The sequence below is a fragment of the Macaca thibetana genome, chromosome X, assembly GCF_024542745.1.
Source record: "Macaca thibetana thibetana isolate TM-01 chromosome X, ASM2454274v1, whole genome shotgun sequence".
Classification (NCBI taxonomy): domain Eukaryota; kingdom Metazoa; phylum Chordata; class Mammalia; order Primates; family Cercopithecidae; genus Macaca; species Macaca thibetana.
The window spans coordinates 80,441,577-80,460,680 of NC_065598.1; the positions used below are offsets into that span (position 1 = coordinate 80,441,577).

Below are 19,104 nucleotides of genomic sequence, written 5' to 3' on the forward strand. Positions count from 1 at the left end.
AATGCCAACAGTGTAGTGTTAAAAAATAAAAATAAAAAATTGCTCCATTTACAATAACCACACAACAAATACCTAGGAATTAAGCAAAGAAGTGAAAGACCTCTATAATGAAAACTATAAAACACTGATAAAAGAAATTTAAGAGAACTCCCCAAAATGGAATATTACTCCATGTTCCTGTATTGGAAAAATCAAGATTGTTAAAATGTCCATACTCCCCAAAGCAATCTACAGATTGAATGCAATTCCTATCAAAATACTAATGGCATTCTTCACAGAAATATGAAAAACAATTCTAAAATTTATATACAACCACAAAAGACCTAGGCTAGCCAAAGCTATCCTAAGCAGAAAGAGCAATGTGGAAAAATCACATTATCTGACTTAAAATTATACTACAGAGCAATAGTTAACAAAATTTATGGTTCTGGCATAAAAACAGACCCATAGACCAGTGTAACAGAATAGAACAGAACACAGAAGCAAATTCTCGTACCTGCAGTGAACTCATTTTTGACAAAGGTGCCAAGAGCATAAGCTGGGGAGAGGGCAGTCTCTTCAACAAATTGTGCTAGCTAGGAAAACTGGATATCCATATGCAGAAGAATGAAATTAGATCCCAATCTCTTGCCATATACAAAAATTAAAGAAAAGTGGACAAAAGACTTAAATCTAAGACATGCAACTACTATGAGAAAACAATGGGGAAAATCTTCAGGAAATTGGTCTGGGCAAAGATTTCTTGAATGAGACCCCAAATACAGAGGCAACCAAAGCAAAGCTGGACAAATGGGATCACATCAAGTTAAAAAGCTTATGCACAGCAAAGGATAAAATCAACAAAAAGAAGAGAACGCCCTCAGAATGGGAGAAGATATTTGCAAAGTACCCATCTGATAAGAGATTAATCACCAGAAAATATAAGGAGCTTGAACAACTCTACAGAAAAAGTCTAATAATCTGATTAAAAATGGGAAAAAGATTTTAATAGACATTTCTCAAAAGAAGACATACAAGTGAAAAACAGGCATATGAAAAGATGCTCAATATCAATGATCATCAGAGAAACGCAAATCAAAGCTGAAATGAGATATCATCTCACCCTAGTTAAAATGGCGTGTATCCAAAAGGCAGGTAATAACAAATGCTGGTGAGACTGCGGATAAAAAGGAACCCTTGCACACTGTTGATAGAAATGTAAATTAGAACAACCTCTATGGAGAACAGTTTGGAGGTTCCTCAAAAATGTTAAAAATGAGCTACTTGTATGATCCAGCATTCCCACTGCTAGGTGTATACCCAAAAGAAAGGAAATAAGTACATCAAAGAAATATCTGCACTCTTATCTTTGTTACAACATTGTTTACAATAGCTAAGATTTGGAAGCAACCTTAGTGTCCATCAACAGATGAATGAATAAAGAAAATGTGATACATATACATAATGGAGTGCTATTCAGCCATCAAAAAGAATGAGATACAGTCATTTGCAACAACATGGATGGAATTGGAGATCATAATGTTAAGTAAAATAAGCCAAGCACAAAAAGACAAACATCACATGTTCTCACTTATTTGTGGGATCTAAAAATCAAAACAATTGGACTCATGGACATAGAGAGTAGGATGGTTACCAGAAGCTGGGAAGGGTAGTGGTGGGCTGGGAGGTGGGGTATAGTAGGTGGGAATGGTTAACCAGTACAGAAAATAAATAACTAGATATAACAAATAAGACCTACTATTTGATAGCACAATAGGGTGACATAGTTAATAATATCTTAATTGTATATTTTAAAATAACACAAAGAGTGTAATTGGATTGTTTGTAACTCAAAGGATAAATGCTTGAGGGGACAGATACATCATTTTCCATGATGTGCTTATTTCACACTGCAAGCCTGTATCATAACATGTCGTGTACCCCTTAAATATACACACCTACTGTGTACCAACAATAATTCAAAAAATAAAAAAAATGGGAAAAATAACCTCAGATGAATAAAATGCTTAAAAACAAGCAAACAAACAAAAACAAACAAACAAACAAAAAAATGTTTTCCCCCTCTGAGTCCAAATGTAATTGGGGGGAAACACCTTTGTGACATATTCACATGGGAAAATGCTCTCAATACATTTTTTAAGAGAAAAAGCAGAACACATCTTCATATTCAGCACAATTCCAGTTTTGTAAATATATATTTGAGAACATAATATGCAGAAGAAATGACTGGAATTAAATATTCTAAAATGTAATAATGATTCTTACTGGGTGATGGGATTACAAGTGGTTCTGTTTTATAATATATTTTCTACCTTTTCTAAAATTTCTGCAATGAACATTTATTACTTTGATAAAGAAATATAAATAAACAAGTGAAACTTCTTTAGCTTCATTTGATGTGAAAAATATTCAATCTTATGAACTACTCATCCATTGACTTGTCTTTTAAATAGATTTGCAATGATACTCATTCACTTATCTAAAATGAAATGATTTCACCATCTTAAGTCAATAATTTTGTAGATCTGAGAAAGACATCAGTCATTTGAGATGCATTTTTGTATGTGATTCACTCCTTGCAATGTTTTTGAAAATTTACCAACTGGGAAGAAAAACTGCTGTTTTGCTAATTAAAACATACCACTTGCCCTTCGCATTCCTTCCCCACTAGTTAGGTAACATGAAGAGTTTTAATTGGTAAAAGGCTTTGACAAGGCATGGGCATATTTCACACAAATTAAAAGCATGCTCAACCAGTTTCTAAGATAACCAGGAAAATTTAGATGCAAAATCGCCACATTAAAACAAAACAAACAAACAAACAAAAAAACTCTTGTAAAAATAACACTCTGTTACACTGTGGCAATTTACTTGCTGATGTTACCATTTAAATATAATATCCCGAACATATTTGTTGTCTATTACAAAATATTCACTTTATTCCACTGGTATTGGAGTTAAGTAAAGTCAGTTAAGGACAGTACACATGTCAGCTTGGAAATCAACTCAGTTTTCACATGAGCACTCCATTTTCTCCCTTCTTTGACCCCCAACACCTTATTATTCTCTTCATTTTTCATTTTATCAGAACCGTATTTCAGGGAGAAAATAATCCACTTTTAAAGGGGAAAGTGCTTACAACACAAAGGCTTATAAAAATAAATATTAAAATAAAGAAATAGATGTCTGTTAGTTGGAAATCATTTATTGCCTCTATAAAAGTTTAAATAAAAACTCTACAAAAATTCACATTACAGTCTGATGTGGTTTTAAGGTGACAGTATATTTCAGAGGTAGTACTAGTAAAATGGGATGCAGGATTGCTAAAATTAATTACTTAACAAGTTAATGCAAAATAAAATTTCAATGTGGAGCAATATACACTCAGTATATATTTTAATGAAATAATTTTAATTATATTTGCATGAAAATATCACTTTATTCTTTTTTCCCCCAGCAAATCTGCTCTTTATCAAAGTCTGTTTTCAGCAATGGTATGTAGACTGCAGGTTCACAAGTTAATAGCCTCCTCGATTATAGCATTACAGAACATAGCTTGGTGAAGAGCATGATACAGTGCTGTCTGCCAAGGAAAATACCAACTTCAAAGAGAAATCTACCCATTTACCTAACATTTAGATACAGTGGTACGGATAACTCCCTTAAAAAGCTAACTTATCACATGTTTGCATGTTTAAGATCTGAATGAAAATCTAATATATTTAAAAAGCAGACAAAATTTCTGGAATAACACAACTGTAATATGGAAGAAGGGCAGGAGTTAAAGTTTTCAGAATGTCTTTTAAAAATGATCACAAACTATTTGTCCGAGATGAGGAAACTATCCCCTGGAAATGGGCTGAATCCGATTCCCACCACCCCCACCAAAAAGGCAACAAAGTTAATTTTAGAGCCAAGAATTATTTTAAATTCACCACTTAGGTTTTCTTCTACAAACTTACAGACTGCTGAATATGAAAGTGCCTCACAATAGATGTTGCTGTCTTTGGAGAAATGGCTTCTTTGACATCTTTTGCGGTCTTGGTAGAATAAAGAGTACAGAGTATAATTGGGTCTCAGCCTTTTCTTCTCCAACAATAACAAACATTTCTATCACATGCTTGTAATGGCAATACAATAATCCTGCTGTTGATAACTGACCTTACAACAAAATATCCCCAGTTTCCGTGAAGAGGCCAATTTTCTTTTAAGGTTTTCTTTGCATGTGCTAATTTTCCTATTCTCCAGAGCAATTGCAATTCGCATTTTCTTGTGAATAAGTTTAGCTTGGCTGAAAAGAAGAAAATACCTTCCTTTTTGTTCTTATGTACACATTTTGGAAGGTAAGTGCTCTTACATACACATCTCTGGCTTAAAAACTGCTTGGCTATTCTAAGCTTAAAGCAGACATAGAAATGTAGTTGAAAGAAAAAAGAAGTGTTTTTGTTTTGTTTTGTTTTGTTTTTTTCCACATTGGCTTCTGTCTCCCTGAGAGAGCCTTCAGATAGTAAGATCTGTTTTAATACTCTCAAAGCCCTAAAGAAAGAAACACTAGTTAGTTAATTTTTATCCCCAACCATGAAGATGTTCACAAGAGTAATTATAAGCTGATAATTTTTCCTACTCTAACATATCTCAAAACCAACTCCTATCTACATATGCAAAAAATATACTTTCTTCATAACAACTTTTCAAAGCTTGACCTTGACATCTTTTTCAAAATCTACCATGCATAATTTCAATCTGGCAATTATGGTTCTTTTTCTATAGATACAGGTATTTCCTTTGGTTCTTGCTACAGAACAGCCACATTTCATTTTAGAAGTGTTTTAATTCCAGTGATGGTGAAGGAAAACATTCTGGTGCTGAAACACAAATTTCAAGTCAAAAGGAGTTCTAAATGTATTGTTACGATTTATATAGTTTCTGTTTTGATGAAACTTTAAACAGGCAAAAAGATCATCTATGCTTTCTCTAAAATTGTAGACTAGAAATCCTTCTAAGAATCACACCTAGCAGAACCTTAAATCTATTAAAAATTCTATTTAAATAAGGTTTATTAATATCATAGAAGATGTTAACAAGAAATAATTATTTGTGAAGTTTACAGTTTGCTGAGAAAACCAGTGTCCAGCACAGTGTCTTCTCTATAGCAGGAGCTCAACAAATATTTTTCGATTTAGTGACTAATGGCTGATGTGTGACAAATACAATCTATAGTGTTAAAAGTTATAGGAGAGAGTATACCTATACTTAATTTGCAATGAGAACCAAATAAGAAGGGGCTTAAATTGAAGCAGAAGTAATTATATTTGAAAGATAAACTCAATAACTATGAAGCAGACCCTCGGAGAGACTTGAAGACCTGGAATTTGTTCATGCTACTTAAGAAGTGGTTTCTAAATTTGCTGTATATGGGGGCGACTCTTTGTCTCATGGAGGAATTGGTGTGACTGGTACATTTAATCATAATATCTGAGGTTCTGTTACTCTGTGCTGCTTTCTCTGAATGGAATTTGGCTTGTCAGCAAGAAATACTAACCACTGTTTGCAAAACTCCATATGGCTCAAGGAAGCATATCCGAACACTGAAATATTCTTATTAACAAAGGAACCATATCAGTAGTATGGCAGCAATATAAACAAATAAGTGACAAAATGAGACTATCAGTGGGACTTTACCTATTTGTGTGTGGGGGAGGATGGGACACTTCAGAGTTAAAGACATTTATGACCGCCTTTCTGTGTTCATAAGTTGGTATTAGTAAATTTCAAGATCAAATCTGGCTCTAATTACAAATTTTAAAAATATCCGAATACCTACTATGTACCCACAAAAATTAAAAACAAATTGGAAACAGAAACTTGATGACCGAAACAGCCATCTAGCTACTTCATTAATCTTTTAGGTATAGATAGTAATTTAACCATGCAACACAATTGCACACTGCCAAGTCACAAATATATGACACTGTGAGCTTAGGGAGAAAGTGATATTTTTTCTTCTATGGGTCTTGGTAATACCATCTGGTACTCCGGAAAGGAAGAACTGCAAAGAACAGTCTACAGTATGTTGCCATCTGGTACCTACTAATAGAACAACTGGGTAGCTTGCCCATTTTAGGTGTGTACTCATAGAATAGTATTCAGGGAATTCAGAAGACTGTGATTTACAACCAAAGTAGTATAACTCTTTTTGAATACTATCCTTGGCTGATGGCTCTGTACAGGCCTCATATGGAAATGAGGTAAATTTTGTGGCAAAGCTGAATGACTAAATTTTTAAAAAATCTCAGCAGCTTACCTTGACTTCCTGTTTCATAACATGTAAGAACTAAAAAAGAATTATAAAGATGGTGATAAATTTAAAATATTTGCATAACACTTCATCTAACTCAGTTATACAAATTTACTACTAGAATGTCAATTGTATCAATATTTGTCATTTGTAGTAATGAAGAATCCCCATCAAGACTAATTTTGACAACATTTTGTTTCTGTACACTTCGTAATTTATTTGACGTTATGTTGATTAAATTACCTTTCCATTGTGCTTCCCCAACCCCACACAAATATTTGGGTTAGATAATAGAAGAACACCAGCAATTTACAATTACATACCTGTAATCATTTCAATTTTCAATCATTAGCTTAAGTCGAATTCTCATAGGGGTTAACAAATAAATCAGAGAACTCATTAAATAATGAGTTAAATACTTTTTTAAAGTTTTATTTTAAATGTTCAGTCCACTTTCCTGAGAAAAAGTGTATGTGGATGATAGGAAAAGCAGAGAAGAAGAAAGAAGATGTAATGGCTACAAAAACAAGACTAATCAAGCTGTAGCAACTTGATAAGCAATGCTGAAATGTCTTTAGTTATTTTGTCTCTGGTTAGAAATTAGACATAACAAATTTCAGGGTTAAACTGCTGAAACTTAAATATAAATTTTTTCCAGAGTTCCATCAGTTAAAAAAATACTCTCTCAAACAATGCTTTTAAATTTCACCTACATTTTTTGCACTGTAGCCATTATATCTTGTACATTCTTCACAGAATATGTCCGTTTCAACAATGTGTTTTCCCAACTAAAGAATACCAGGGCAACAGAATGCAGTTATCTTGAAATGCACACCTGTTACGAAGCCAAAGGGCTGTATCATACATTCCCTCCAACTGAAATCACAAACTTTCTGAGACATTTTTCTCTGATAAAGAAGATACACTGAATGAGGTATCATCAGGCTCCAGCGAGGCATGATTGAAATCCATTTCTTCTAATTCAGGAGGTAAATCTGACAGCAGTGCCTGAATAAAAAAAAATTGATATTTTTGAATTAGTATGTGGATAGATTGTTTTCCAATTTTATGTTAATAGTTGTAGTCCTCTCATGGTGAATTATCTTTTTGGATTTAAAGAATAATTTATACTTCGGGATCTTAGACAATACCTTACCTAAAAGAAAAATTCTTCATACATTATTAAGAAAGTAACAAAATTCTAGATGTTGAAAGTGTGAATTGTGTAGAGTGGAACCTTTACAAAGGGGATATTAAGAGGGAAATGAGCAACTCTTCTGAACCAAGTGCTTTGAAGTGTTTGAGGTTAGTGATTTTCATACTAGTTTGGAGTGTGCATTGATCACTGTTTAAGGGATTTAAAATTGCGTTCTTTGTTAAAATATTCATGCCAGTTATGCTGTCCTTCATAGGAGACTGCATTTAACAAAACACTATTTTGTACTTCAGTGGGAGAAAGAACTTAGCAGTATGGAAAAACGTTCAGCTATTTTACTTTAGATTAAATTTTAACAACTTGAAAAGACCAAGTAATTTTATTTTTTCTTTCCTAAGGCTATGTTCATACCTACAGATGGTCAGGCACCCACCAGAGCACAGCGGAATCAGTGGATCTATCTGTAGAAATGATGTATCTGGAGGGCTACTCATTTCTCTGTTTGAGTAATAAGGATAATCCAATAATGATAAACTAAGCTTTGTCATGGTCTAATTGTTTTATCTGAAGTTGGAGAACATGCACCCATACTAAAGAAATAAATGATTGATCAAGTTTTATGCGGCTGACAATGCTGATGTTCACTTGACCACGAGGAATTTTGAACTTAATGACTGATTTGCTGCTTCCAATACTAAGAATAATGTAGCATATCTGACAATTTTTAGACAGTATTACTTGTAATGTGGGCTTTGGGTGCAGTGGTAAATAAGGACCAAGGGAACAGGAACAGATAAAAGCTTGTCACTACCCAATTAAGGAACAGAAAGGGCATGTTGGAGAATATATGAAATCCACTGTTGAAATAAGACAGTATGCACTCATTCTCTTTATTAAAAGAAGTGGCAGCTGCAAATCCTATACTCCTTGCCTTGTAGCACAGAGGCAAGATAAAAACATTCTCATTTTTATCAGGCTATGTAAGGGAAGACTAACCCCTATCTGGCAGACAAGCTGTTATTATTTATTTTATAAAATTGAATTTCTCATAAATTTATTGCTGGAACTGAGAGTATATACACAGTACACTAACTTAAAGGTAACGCATGCTTTCTAAGTTGCTAGATTTCAGTAATACGACACAGAGTCATTTTCTCCTAGAAAAGTGTTTTACCACTAAACCAGTCCCAGCGCAATGGGGCCTTTTCTGACGTTGGCTGATCATTCTATGTGAAAGACATCACAGATTTAGCTCACTTTGCAATTTTGAAGATGCCATATTAAAGAGGAGAAAGTGTTCAAATTAACATCACTAAACATGTGCTTAGAGTCAGACAGTCAAGATAATGAGATTTAATGATATTCTAATTTTTAGTGGGGAGATTACAAATCAGAGAAGCATTGTTATTTATTTCTTTGTTACTGCATTATAAGTAGTTGACTGAGTAAAATGAGTGCAGTAAAAATATACAAAAATTTTAATATCTGAGGCAGCATGGGGCACTACTAATACATGTGGTCCACTTTAGAATTCTTCTTTCAGTATCTTACTAGATTTGCAACTGAAAAAAATCTTTGGATTATAACAGTTGTTGGAACTGCCATTTTCACAGATACTAAGGTGAATACAATTAACTTTCTTTATTACGAATGTTTCATAAATGACAACTATCCTCAGGTTCTGACCTACTGTCATTTTTCCCAAGAGATTAAAACATTTTCCATATGATCAGTTTCCATAACACTTATTCTAGACCCTATGGTATGAATATCAATTTCTGTAGTATTAATCATTCTTATCCCACTCGCAAAGTGGAGAAATTGAAGTTCAAGAAAGGCTATTGATCTGGCTAGGAACACACAGTGAATTAGCAGAAGCAAGACCACAGCAAATGACTAAGTATAATGCTGAAAATATTACTTTGATTTTAAAGTGGCTAATTGATTTAAACAACAACAACAACAAAATCTTTGGGTAATCTAGTGTTTCAGTCAAAGACTATCACATTTTGTAAACCCTGGACTACTTCAATGGTCCAAAATATTCTATGGACCACACGTCTCACTCAACTTACACAAATCAAGATTAATGAAAGAACACTGAAAATTTGTTTTAAAATTAAAAACCAGTGACACATGGTTGTCTTTTATAAGGTAGAATAAAATGAATTACAGAAAGAAACCCATAAATATTTCATGATGTAAAGATCAGTAGTTTAAGTAATTACCTAGATAACTTTTTTGGACTACTATTCGTGTCTTCTATATTTTGTGACCATATTCTGAGATTCATTATACTCATTCTTAGTTATACAAATTAGTAGTTTCTATTTGGTGCTGATTATACTGGCTATAAAGCTCTCTACAATTTTTGAATCATGTTCTCTTTCAGCCAACTTTTGTCCATATACTAATTTATTAGTCTTTAATCAGAGGGAAAGTAGAAGAGGAAGAGAAAAATAAAAATGCACATTAGTTACACTTCTTATTTGTTATTGGTATTGGGAAAAGAACCAAACCAGGAATGAGGTTAGAATTAGGAAATAAAATGGAGTCTGTGTACTATTCCTAGATGTCAAGAGACACAGAAACTTGCTAGTTACTTGGCCATATAACTCTGAATTCACAACCATGCTATGACTTTCAAAACAAGGGCCACACTTCAAGTTATTCCTCTGCTTGTACCTAATTTTGTTTATTCACAGTTATTTAAAATTTACAATACTCTTGGAACCGTGTTCAAAACTACCTCCCCTATTCATTTAAAATCTGCATTTTTAGGTTTCTAAAAAATAAACACATTTTCAGTATGTCACGGAATATACATAACTCACATAATAAACCAATATGCTTAAATTAAGCTGGCAAAGATAAATGAAAGCTACTGTCTTGGAATGTCTGTGTGTGTGTGTGATGGGGTGCACAGGGAGTAAAATTCATAAAACTTGACACATAATATACATGCTGGTTTGAGCATCATGAGTAAATTTATTAGTTTCAATTTTGTGGTTCAGCACTTCAATAAAATATATAAAGGCTATTTCATTTAAAAAAAAAAAAGGAGGCTTATATGATGCTATGGCTTTAATCTTTTTCCTTAGGGATATCTGGGGTGGGCTATATACATGCTGTCTTTCTTTGATGTAAAAGATGAATATTTGTACTCCTGACATTCCTTGATGAATAAAAAACCTCTGAGACTGTTTCCTAAATAAGATAAGGGTTACCTGTGTCTCACACCACTCCTATAGAACTGTGACAAGGAATCAGCATAATGACATATAGTTCAAATGAAAATTTGTTATAATTTAATATTAAATGGAATATTTATTATAATTCTATAGTTTTTAGCAGGCCTAACAAATTATTATACAGATTTCACATGAATATTTGAGACACGAAATGTAATTTGGGAGGAACTGGTAAACAAAAACCCACATCAACATGCAAAAGACAGTAAATTTCATCTTTGGAGTCAAAAATTCAAATGCTCAAATAAATTGGGAAAAGTAAGTGATGCACTGTGGAAACAAAGAATTTCACAAAGTAATTTTATATTTTCTTAGTGATGAGCAACACATTACAGAACAGAAGATGTCCAAACATCTGTGAACTGTAGTGAAGGTTAACAAGAAATTAAGATCCAGAAGAGAGGCAAAGAAATGCTTTAACTGTTTCATTCACAAAAGGTCCCAAAATATGTGCCTCTCTAGTTAGGGTAGCCCAGTCTCTATCAACATTTTCAGAAATTTCTTTGAAATTAATTTTAAAATTATTTTTCCCACCTAAAGACTAACCTGAAATTAAAAGCATGTTAATCAATTATTTTGATTTTCCACTGAAGCAGCATTCAAAACCTGAGCAGCTATTCTCAAGAAAACTGTTTTGCAAAGGTCATGAAATAACAAATATTTCCTCCATGCCAAACACAAATGAAGTATAAAAATGAAAATATATGAAGAACCCAAGTGTGACATACCATTTTTCGACTTGATACATTGCAGCTTACTACTCTCTCCTGGGACCTACCTGCTGTTGTTCCTTATCGTCAGCTTTCATGGCTAATATCAAGCTTCTGACAAAAGTCTGAAGTTTAAAGTATTTTTGCTTTTGAATCTCTAGCTCATTTTCAATGAATTTGACTTCTTCATTCTGAAAGAGAAAATATCAAATGATACAATTACCTTATGTAAACCTAGGAGTGTACATGTTTGATGCACAATAAAATTCTTAAAAACCATCAAATAAGAAGGACAATAAAGAAAACAAAATGTTAACATAAAGGAATACAAAGCATGGAAGAAAATGATCCTATTAGTCATAGGCTGCCTTTTAAGCAAATCACTATAGAAAACAATTTTTAAGATCAAAAACCAATCCAATCAGTTCCAGTAAGAGAAAAACCAAAAAACAGCTCCCTTCTTGGAAAGACCCCTCCTCTATCAAGCCTAATTGGCATTTAGATTAAGATTAAGAATAAAGGCTGGGCGCATGGCTCACACCTGTAATCCCAGCACTTTGGGAGGCAGAGGTGGGCGGATCACCTGAGGTCAGGAGTTTGAGACCAGCCTGGCCAACATGGTGAAACCCCATCTCTACTAAAAACACAAAAATTAGTCGTGCGTGGCGGCATGTGCCTGTAGTTCAAGCTACTCAGGAGGCTAAGGCAGAAGAATCACTTGAACCCGGGAGGCAGACAGAGGTTGCAGTGAGTGGAGATTGCACTGCTGGGCAGCAAGAGTGAGACTCGTCTCAAAAAAAAAAAAAAAAAAAATTGAGAATAGACGGAGTCCAATTAACCCAAAGAGCAATAGCAGACCCAGTAATGTTGAATTTGCCATTCAGAAAGCCAACTACTCAGAACTTAAATGGTTAATTTGCACAAAGAAGAGCCTGAAATTACTAAGACTGTCTTAAGTTGTTTGCTGAGCCTCCACAGATTAAGTAGGAGTCTGTTATTCCAAAAAATCTGAAAATGTACCACTGTGTACCATTGGTGTAAGAATCAGTTACTCTTTACTATTTTTGCTAGTTGCATAGGTAAAACAACTGGACTAATATTTGGGAGTATTCTAGTTCCAGGACTACTGATAACTGTAAACTTGGGTGGGTGACACTCTTTACGCATCAGTAAAATGGTTATTATACTGGTACTCCCTGACAGTTCTAGCTTTGAGGGCTCTAACACTCAAATAAGATAATGACCATGAAAGTGCTCTGAATAGGTTTACTATAAAAGCCACAGTAATCAGGAAAGGATGGTATTGCATAAGGGTAGACATATCAACCGATAGAAAAAAATAGAGATGAGAAATAAATCCCCACAAAAATGGTCGATTGATTTTCAACAAAGGCGCTGAGGTCACCCAATAGATAAAGTATTGTTTTTCAACAAACAGTGGTTAAACAAATGCAAATCCACATGCAAAAAAAAAAATTATCAACCCTTACCTCACATCATGGGCAAAATGTAACAAGACATGGATCATAGACCTAAAGCTAAAATGCATAATAAAACTGAAACTTTTAGAGGAAAAGAGAGGAGAAAATCTTTGTTACCTTGGGTTAGGCAAAAAGTTCCTTAAATAGAACACAAAACTTATGGAACTTAAAAAAAAGAAAACTTTTATTTTAATTTATTTAGTTAAATCAATTTTATTTATTTATTTTTTTATTTAAAGACAGGGACTTGCTCTGTTGCCCATACTGGAGTGCAGTGGTACAATCATAGCTCACTGCCACCTTGAACTACTGTGCTCAAGAGATCCTCTCACCTCATTAGCTAGACTACAGGTATGCACCACCATCCCTGGCTAATTGTTTTTTAATTTTTTTGTAGAAATGGGATCTCCCTATTTTGCCCAGGCCGGACTTGAACTCATGGTCTCAAGCGATCCTCCCACATCAGTCTCCCAAAGTGTTGGTATTACTGGGATACATTATTGTGCTTAGCCTCAAGAAAGACCTATTTTATAAAATGAGGTCAGGAGTTTTAAACCAGCCTGGGCAACATAGCAAGACCCTGTCTCTACCAAATATATATATATATATATATATATATATATATATATATATATAGCCTGACATGGTATGGTGTGGTGGCATGCAGCTATAGTCCCAGCTATTCAGGAGGCTGAAACAAGAGGACTGCTTGAGCCCAAGAGTTTGAGGTTGTGGTGAGCCATGATCACACCACCGCACTTCAGTCTCGGTGAGAGTGAGACCCTACGTCAACAAACAAAACAAAACAATACAAAAAGCAACTTTGCTCTTTAAAATATATTGTAAAGAAAATAAAAAATAAAGCCATATATAGGGAGAAAATATTTTCAAACCATACATCTGACAAAGCACTTGGATTCAGAATACATAAAGAACTTACAACTCAATTATGAGATGAGCAACAAAGTAAAAAGCAAAATATCTGAACACACTCTTCATCAAATAAAGTATCTGAATGACTAATAAGCACATGAAAATATGCTTAATGTCATTTGTCCTTAAAGAAATACAGATTAAAACTACTGATATATTACAATATGTCAGTACTACTGCTGACATATTACAAAGAGATACTACTACTGACATATTACAATAGTTAAAGTTAAAGAGATTGACAATACCAAGTGCTGACAAGAATGTGGAGCAATTAGAAGTCTCATACATGTTGACAAAAGTTGTCCACCTCTGCAAAATGCTTGAAGAGATTGATTCTGAGCCAAATATGAGTGACCAAAAGCCTGTAACACAACCCTCAGGAGATCTTGAGAAATGTGCCCAAAGTGGTTGGGCCACCACTTGATTTTATACATTTTAGAAAGACACAAGGCATAAATCTATATTTGTAAGTTATACATTGGTTTGGTTCAGAAAGGAGGGGCAACTGGAAGCAGAGACTTCCAGGTCAAACACAGATTCAAAGATTTTCTGAATGGCAATTTCTTGAAAGAGTTATCAATAGAAAGGAATGTCTGAGTTATGATTAGGGGCTGTGGAGACCAAGGTTTCATCTTGCAGATGAAGGCTCCAGATAGCAGGCTTCAGAGAGAATAGATTGTAAGTGTTTCTTATCAGACTTCAAGAATCTGTTTTATCAGTAATTCTAAACGGGAGGAAGATATGATGAGGCATGGCCAGCTTGCCATTCCCATCATGGCCTGAACTAATTTTTCAGATTAACTTTGGAATGCCCTTGGCCAAGAGGGAGGGTTCATTCAGATGGTTGAGGGACTTAGAATTTTATTTTTGGTTTATTAATACATACATTTTTGGTGAAAGTGTAAAATGGTACAGCTACTTTGGAAAATATTTTGGCAATTTCTTATGAAATTCAACATAATTTTTCTTAACATAACATCAAAAAGTGGGCAAAGGACATGAACAGACATTTCTCAAAAGAAGACATTCATACAGCCAACAGACACATGAAAAAATGCTCATCATCACTGGCCATCAGAGAAATGCAAATCAAAACCACAATGAGATACCATCTCACACCAGTTAGAATGGCAATCATTAAAAAGTCAGGAAACAACAGGTGCTGGAGAGGATGTGGAGAAATAGGAACACTTTTACACTGTTGGTGGAATTGTAAACTAGTTCAACCATTATGGAAAACAGTATGGCGATTCCTCAAGGATCTAGAACTAGATGTACCATATGACCCAGCCATCCCATTACTGGGTATATACCCAAAGGATTATAAATCATTCTGCTATAAAGACACATGCACACGTATGTTTATTGCAGCACTATTCACAATAGCAAAGACTTGGAATCAACCCAAATGTCCATCAGTGACAGATTGGATTAAGAAAATGTGGCACATATACACCATGGAATACTATGCAGCCATAAAAAAGGATGAGTTTGAGTCCTTTGTAGGGACTTGGATGCAGCTGGAATCCATCATTCTTAGCAAACTATCAGAAGAACAGAAAACCAAACACCGCATGTTCTCACTCATAGGTGGGAACTGAACAATGAGATCACTCGGACTCAGGAAGGGGAACATCACACACTGGGGCCTATCATGGGGAGGGGGGAGGGGGGAGGGGGGAGAGATTGCATTGGGAGTTATACCTGATGTAAATGAGGAGTTGATGGGTGCAGCACAGCAACATGGCACAAGTATACATATGTAACAAACCTGCACGTTATGCACATGTACCCTACAACTTAAAGTATAATAATAATAAATAAATTAAAAAAAAAAAAAAGACTCAGCAATCCTACTTTGAGGTATTTGCCCAAGATAAATGAAAGCACATGTCATAAAAAGACTTATCAATATTCATAGCAGGTTTATTTATAATAGTCCCAAACCAGAAGCAGTTCAAGACTTCATTAGCAGGTGAATAAACAAATTATGGTGGTGTTTACACAACTACGTCCACCTGTCAAAACTCATCTAACTGTATACTTAAGAAGAGGAATTTTATTGTATGAAAATTATGCATCAATTAACCTGGTTAAAAATAAAGTCTATCCCAAAGGGGCGAAACAAAATCTTTTCCTTCTGTCTAACTGACACTTTGTAACCTCTGACCATCATTCCCTTATTTCCCAATTTCCCGCAAGCCCTTGGTAACCACCATTCTACTCTCTGCTTGTTTGAATTTGATTGTTTTTTATTGCGCACATAAATGAGAACATGGTGGGAGTCTTTCTGTTCCTGGCTTATTTCATTTATCATAATATTCTCCAATTCTGTCCATGTTTTTTCAAACAACAAAATATTTTTATATGCTGAATTGTATGAATGATGAATATGGTAAATAATAATAATATATTGTACATTTCAAAATCACTATGAGAAAAGTTGAAATGTTTTCACCACAATATATGGTAATTTGTGGTGATGGATATGTTATGTAGCTTGATTTAATTAATCCACATGGTATTCATAAATCATAACAGCATTTTGTACCCTATAAATATACACAACTCTTGTCAGCTTAAAATTAAAAAGTAAAAATTATTGTAAATAAATAATCAGCCAGTTACCATTTCAAAAAACATGAAAGTAGGCTATGATTATTCTTTGCATCTAGCAAACTGGTCTCAAAATCATAGCAGGACTTTTAACAGCATTTGTTCAGAAAACCAAATTAAAGTATATTACAATTAATTGGTTCTAGGGGTATTTTTATTGTTTCAATTGAGAGGATGCTGTAGTATTTATCATATCCAGTCTATTAAGATGTTTACTATACCATCTATTTTATCAGCTTAGTTAAAAGCTTTTTTTTACCTGATAAAACTGCTTCTTCTCAGACCATTTAATATCAAGTGAATCATCTGTACAAGTGAAATTCCTTATCCAGAGGCACTCTATAAAAATCTAAATTATAAGTAAGCATTATAATAAAATTCAACATACTCCTGTCATGATATATTTTACTAATTTTAAGCCTTTGCTTTATTAGTATTCATTGTCGGAGCAGTAGTATTAGTAAAGTGCTGACCAGGAAGTCTTTTCTAAAACAGGAGATATACGTTATCATTATAGTAGTATGTGGTTTGAATGCACAGTCCTTCTTAGCTGCATTCACAGTGTATTGGGAAACATTAATTCACATTTACAAAAGTCATGAAGCATCTTTTGATATGCAGACTTCTAATTCTCCATGCAAATATTTCTCCTCCTTGGTATTTATGCAATGTTTGGAAAATATAAACAGCTTTAAGATAATTTAATATTGCAGACATTTTCTTCACAGAGCTGCTTTGCAAGCCTATTAAATGCTTCCTAGATAACAGGCAGTAATTTATGTGTACTTTCTAGATTTTCTAAGTAAATCAATGCTTGTGAGAAGAACTAGTATCATAACGTCAGTTACTGATTTTCATAAAACAAGATCTATCTTATTTTTATTGTTGTTAAAGTCCTCCCTACATTTTGAGTAAGCTTTGTTAATTCTTTTTCAAGATGATAGTAAGGAGAACTCCAGGTTCCACGTTGACCAGAGCTTTGATATCTGAGCAAGCTATTAATGTCTGCCAAGTCTGAGGTGCTATTTTATGATGCAGTTACTCCTGCCTCAGGTACTGAGCCCATCAACGTATCTCATAAACATTTTGTGTTAGTTAGAATTCCGAAGAACATGAATTTCTGGTGATGTATCTTAATCAAAAACTCCACTATGACCAAAATGAGTATTGATGGTTGCATAGTAATAAGTGTCAAATGCACCATTGGAAACATTCTTTCAGTTTGCTACATGAAATCCCAAGAATGACAGACTGAATAATTCAGTGTAGGGGAAAAAATACAATGATCCAGCTCCTGATTTTATGTAAATGAGTACTTGCATAATAGTTTTTAAATTATTTCCAAAGATGAATTAAGTCATTTGTTCACTCACTCAGCAATTACTATAACTATAGTTACAGTTGAACAGTTATGAGACAGGCTCTCCACCAGGTAACACATAGGTGAATAAAGTAAGTCTCTTCTCACAAGAAGTTTATGATGAATATATCATCATGTGCTGTATAACAACGTTTCAGTCAACAATGTGCCACATATAATGACAGTCATCCCATAAAATTATTATGGAGCTGAAAAATTTCTATCACTTAGTGACGCTGTAGCCATCATAACGTCATAGTACAATGATTAACTTCTCTATGGTAAGATACACAATCCTTACCTTTGTGTTCCAATTGCCTACAGTATTCAATACAGTGACATGCTGTACAGGTTTGTAGCCTAGAAGCAATAGGCTATATCATATACGCTAGGTATGTAGTAGGCTATATACATCTAGGTCTGTGTAAGTATACTCTATGATGTTTTGCACAATGACAAAATTGCCTAACAATGGGTTTCTCAGAATTTATCCCCATCATTAAGCGATGCATAATGGTACTTAAGATATCAACAATGTGGTTTTCATCCCCAAATAAGAAACACTAGTATGTGCATACCAAGGGGTACAACATTTTCTCTGAAGACAGATTAAATTACTAAACTGGCAGGGCTTTTTAAAACCAACATCTTGACATCAGTAACAAAAACTGCTATATGAGGTTTTGCTTACCTTTCCTTTAGAAGTAACAAAGTTCATGTGAGATGAGTTGAAAAATTTTAAAATCATGATTACAAAAATATATATTTTCCATATAGGTGCTGAATTTTGAAAATTAAAGAAAATAACTTTATGGAACTGCCAAGACAGAGGCAATTATATAAAACATATAAGAAAATTCCTAATGGGGCAGTAAATGACCCCTTGTTTCCACAGAATTTATTACAATGGAAAACACTGGATTGATACAATGTTCTTTAGAGTTCAATGAAAAATATTAGCAAACATTTCTGGACTAGACACTCTGCCCTGCCCTACTGTGGTTTTTAGCACCAAACCGTTTCAAGTAGACTGCCACCCAAGAGGCGAGAGGTCTTGGAAAGAATCCTCTGAGTCCTGGGCCCAACCCTCTTTGACATATTTGAGAATGCTAAGAGGAGTACACTTAACAGCTGTGCAATCCAGTCCTTTCATCTGTAGTTTCCACAACCTGTGCCAAGTTGTGGCATGCAGAGACATTGTAATCCTGAACTGGGCATTTAGAAATATTATATGGCCATGTAGGAGAGATTATCATAATCTCTTGTATTTCAGAACCAACAAATTTATAATTCTGT

At 34.1% G+C, this 19,104-nt stretch overlaps 1 protein-coding gene across 3 annotated transcripts in view; it reads right to left on the minus strand.

The window, feature by feature from the left end:
• Positions 1 to 3,185: 3,185 nt before the first annotated feature.
• The window catches only part of HDX (highly divergent homeobox), a 193,890-nt gene continuing 177,971 nt past the window's right edge, over positions 3,186 to 19,104 (minus strand). For all 3 annotated transcript variants that reach the window (XM_050776348.1, XM_050776345.1, XM_050776347.1), the window contains 2 exons: positions 11,484 to 11,606; positions 3,186 to 7,306 (listed from right to left, as the gene is read on the minus strand). In XM_050776348.1, the coding sequence (XP_050632305.1) occupies positions 7,181 to 7,306; positions 11,484 to 11,606 (249 nt within the window). In that variant the 3' untranslated portion in view covers positions 3,186 to 7,180. The remainder of the gene's footprint in view (positions 7,307 to 11,483; positions 11,607 to 19,104) is intronic.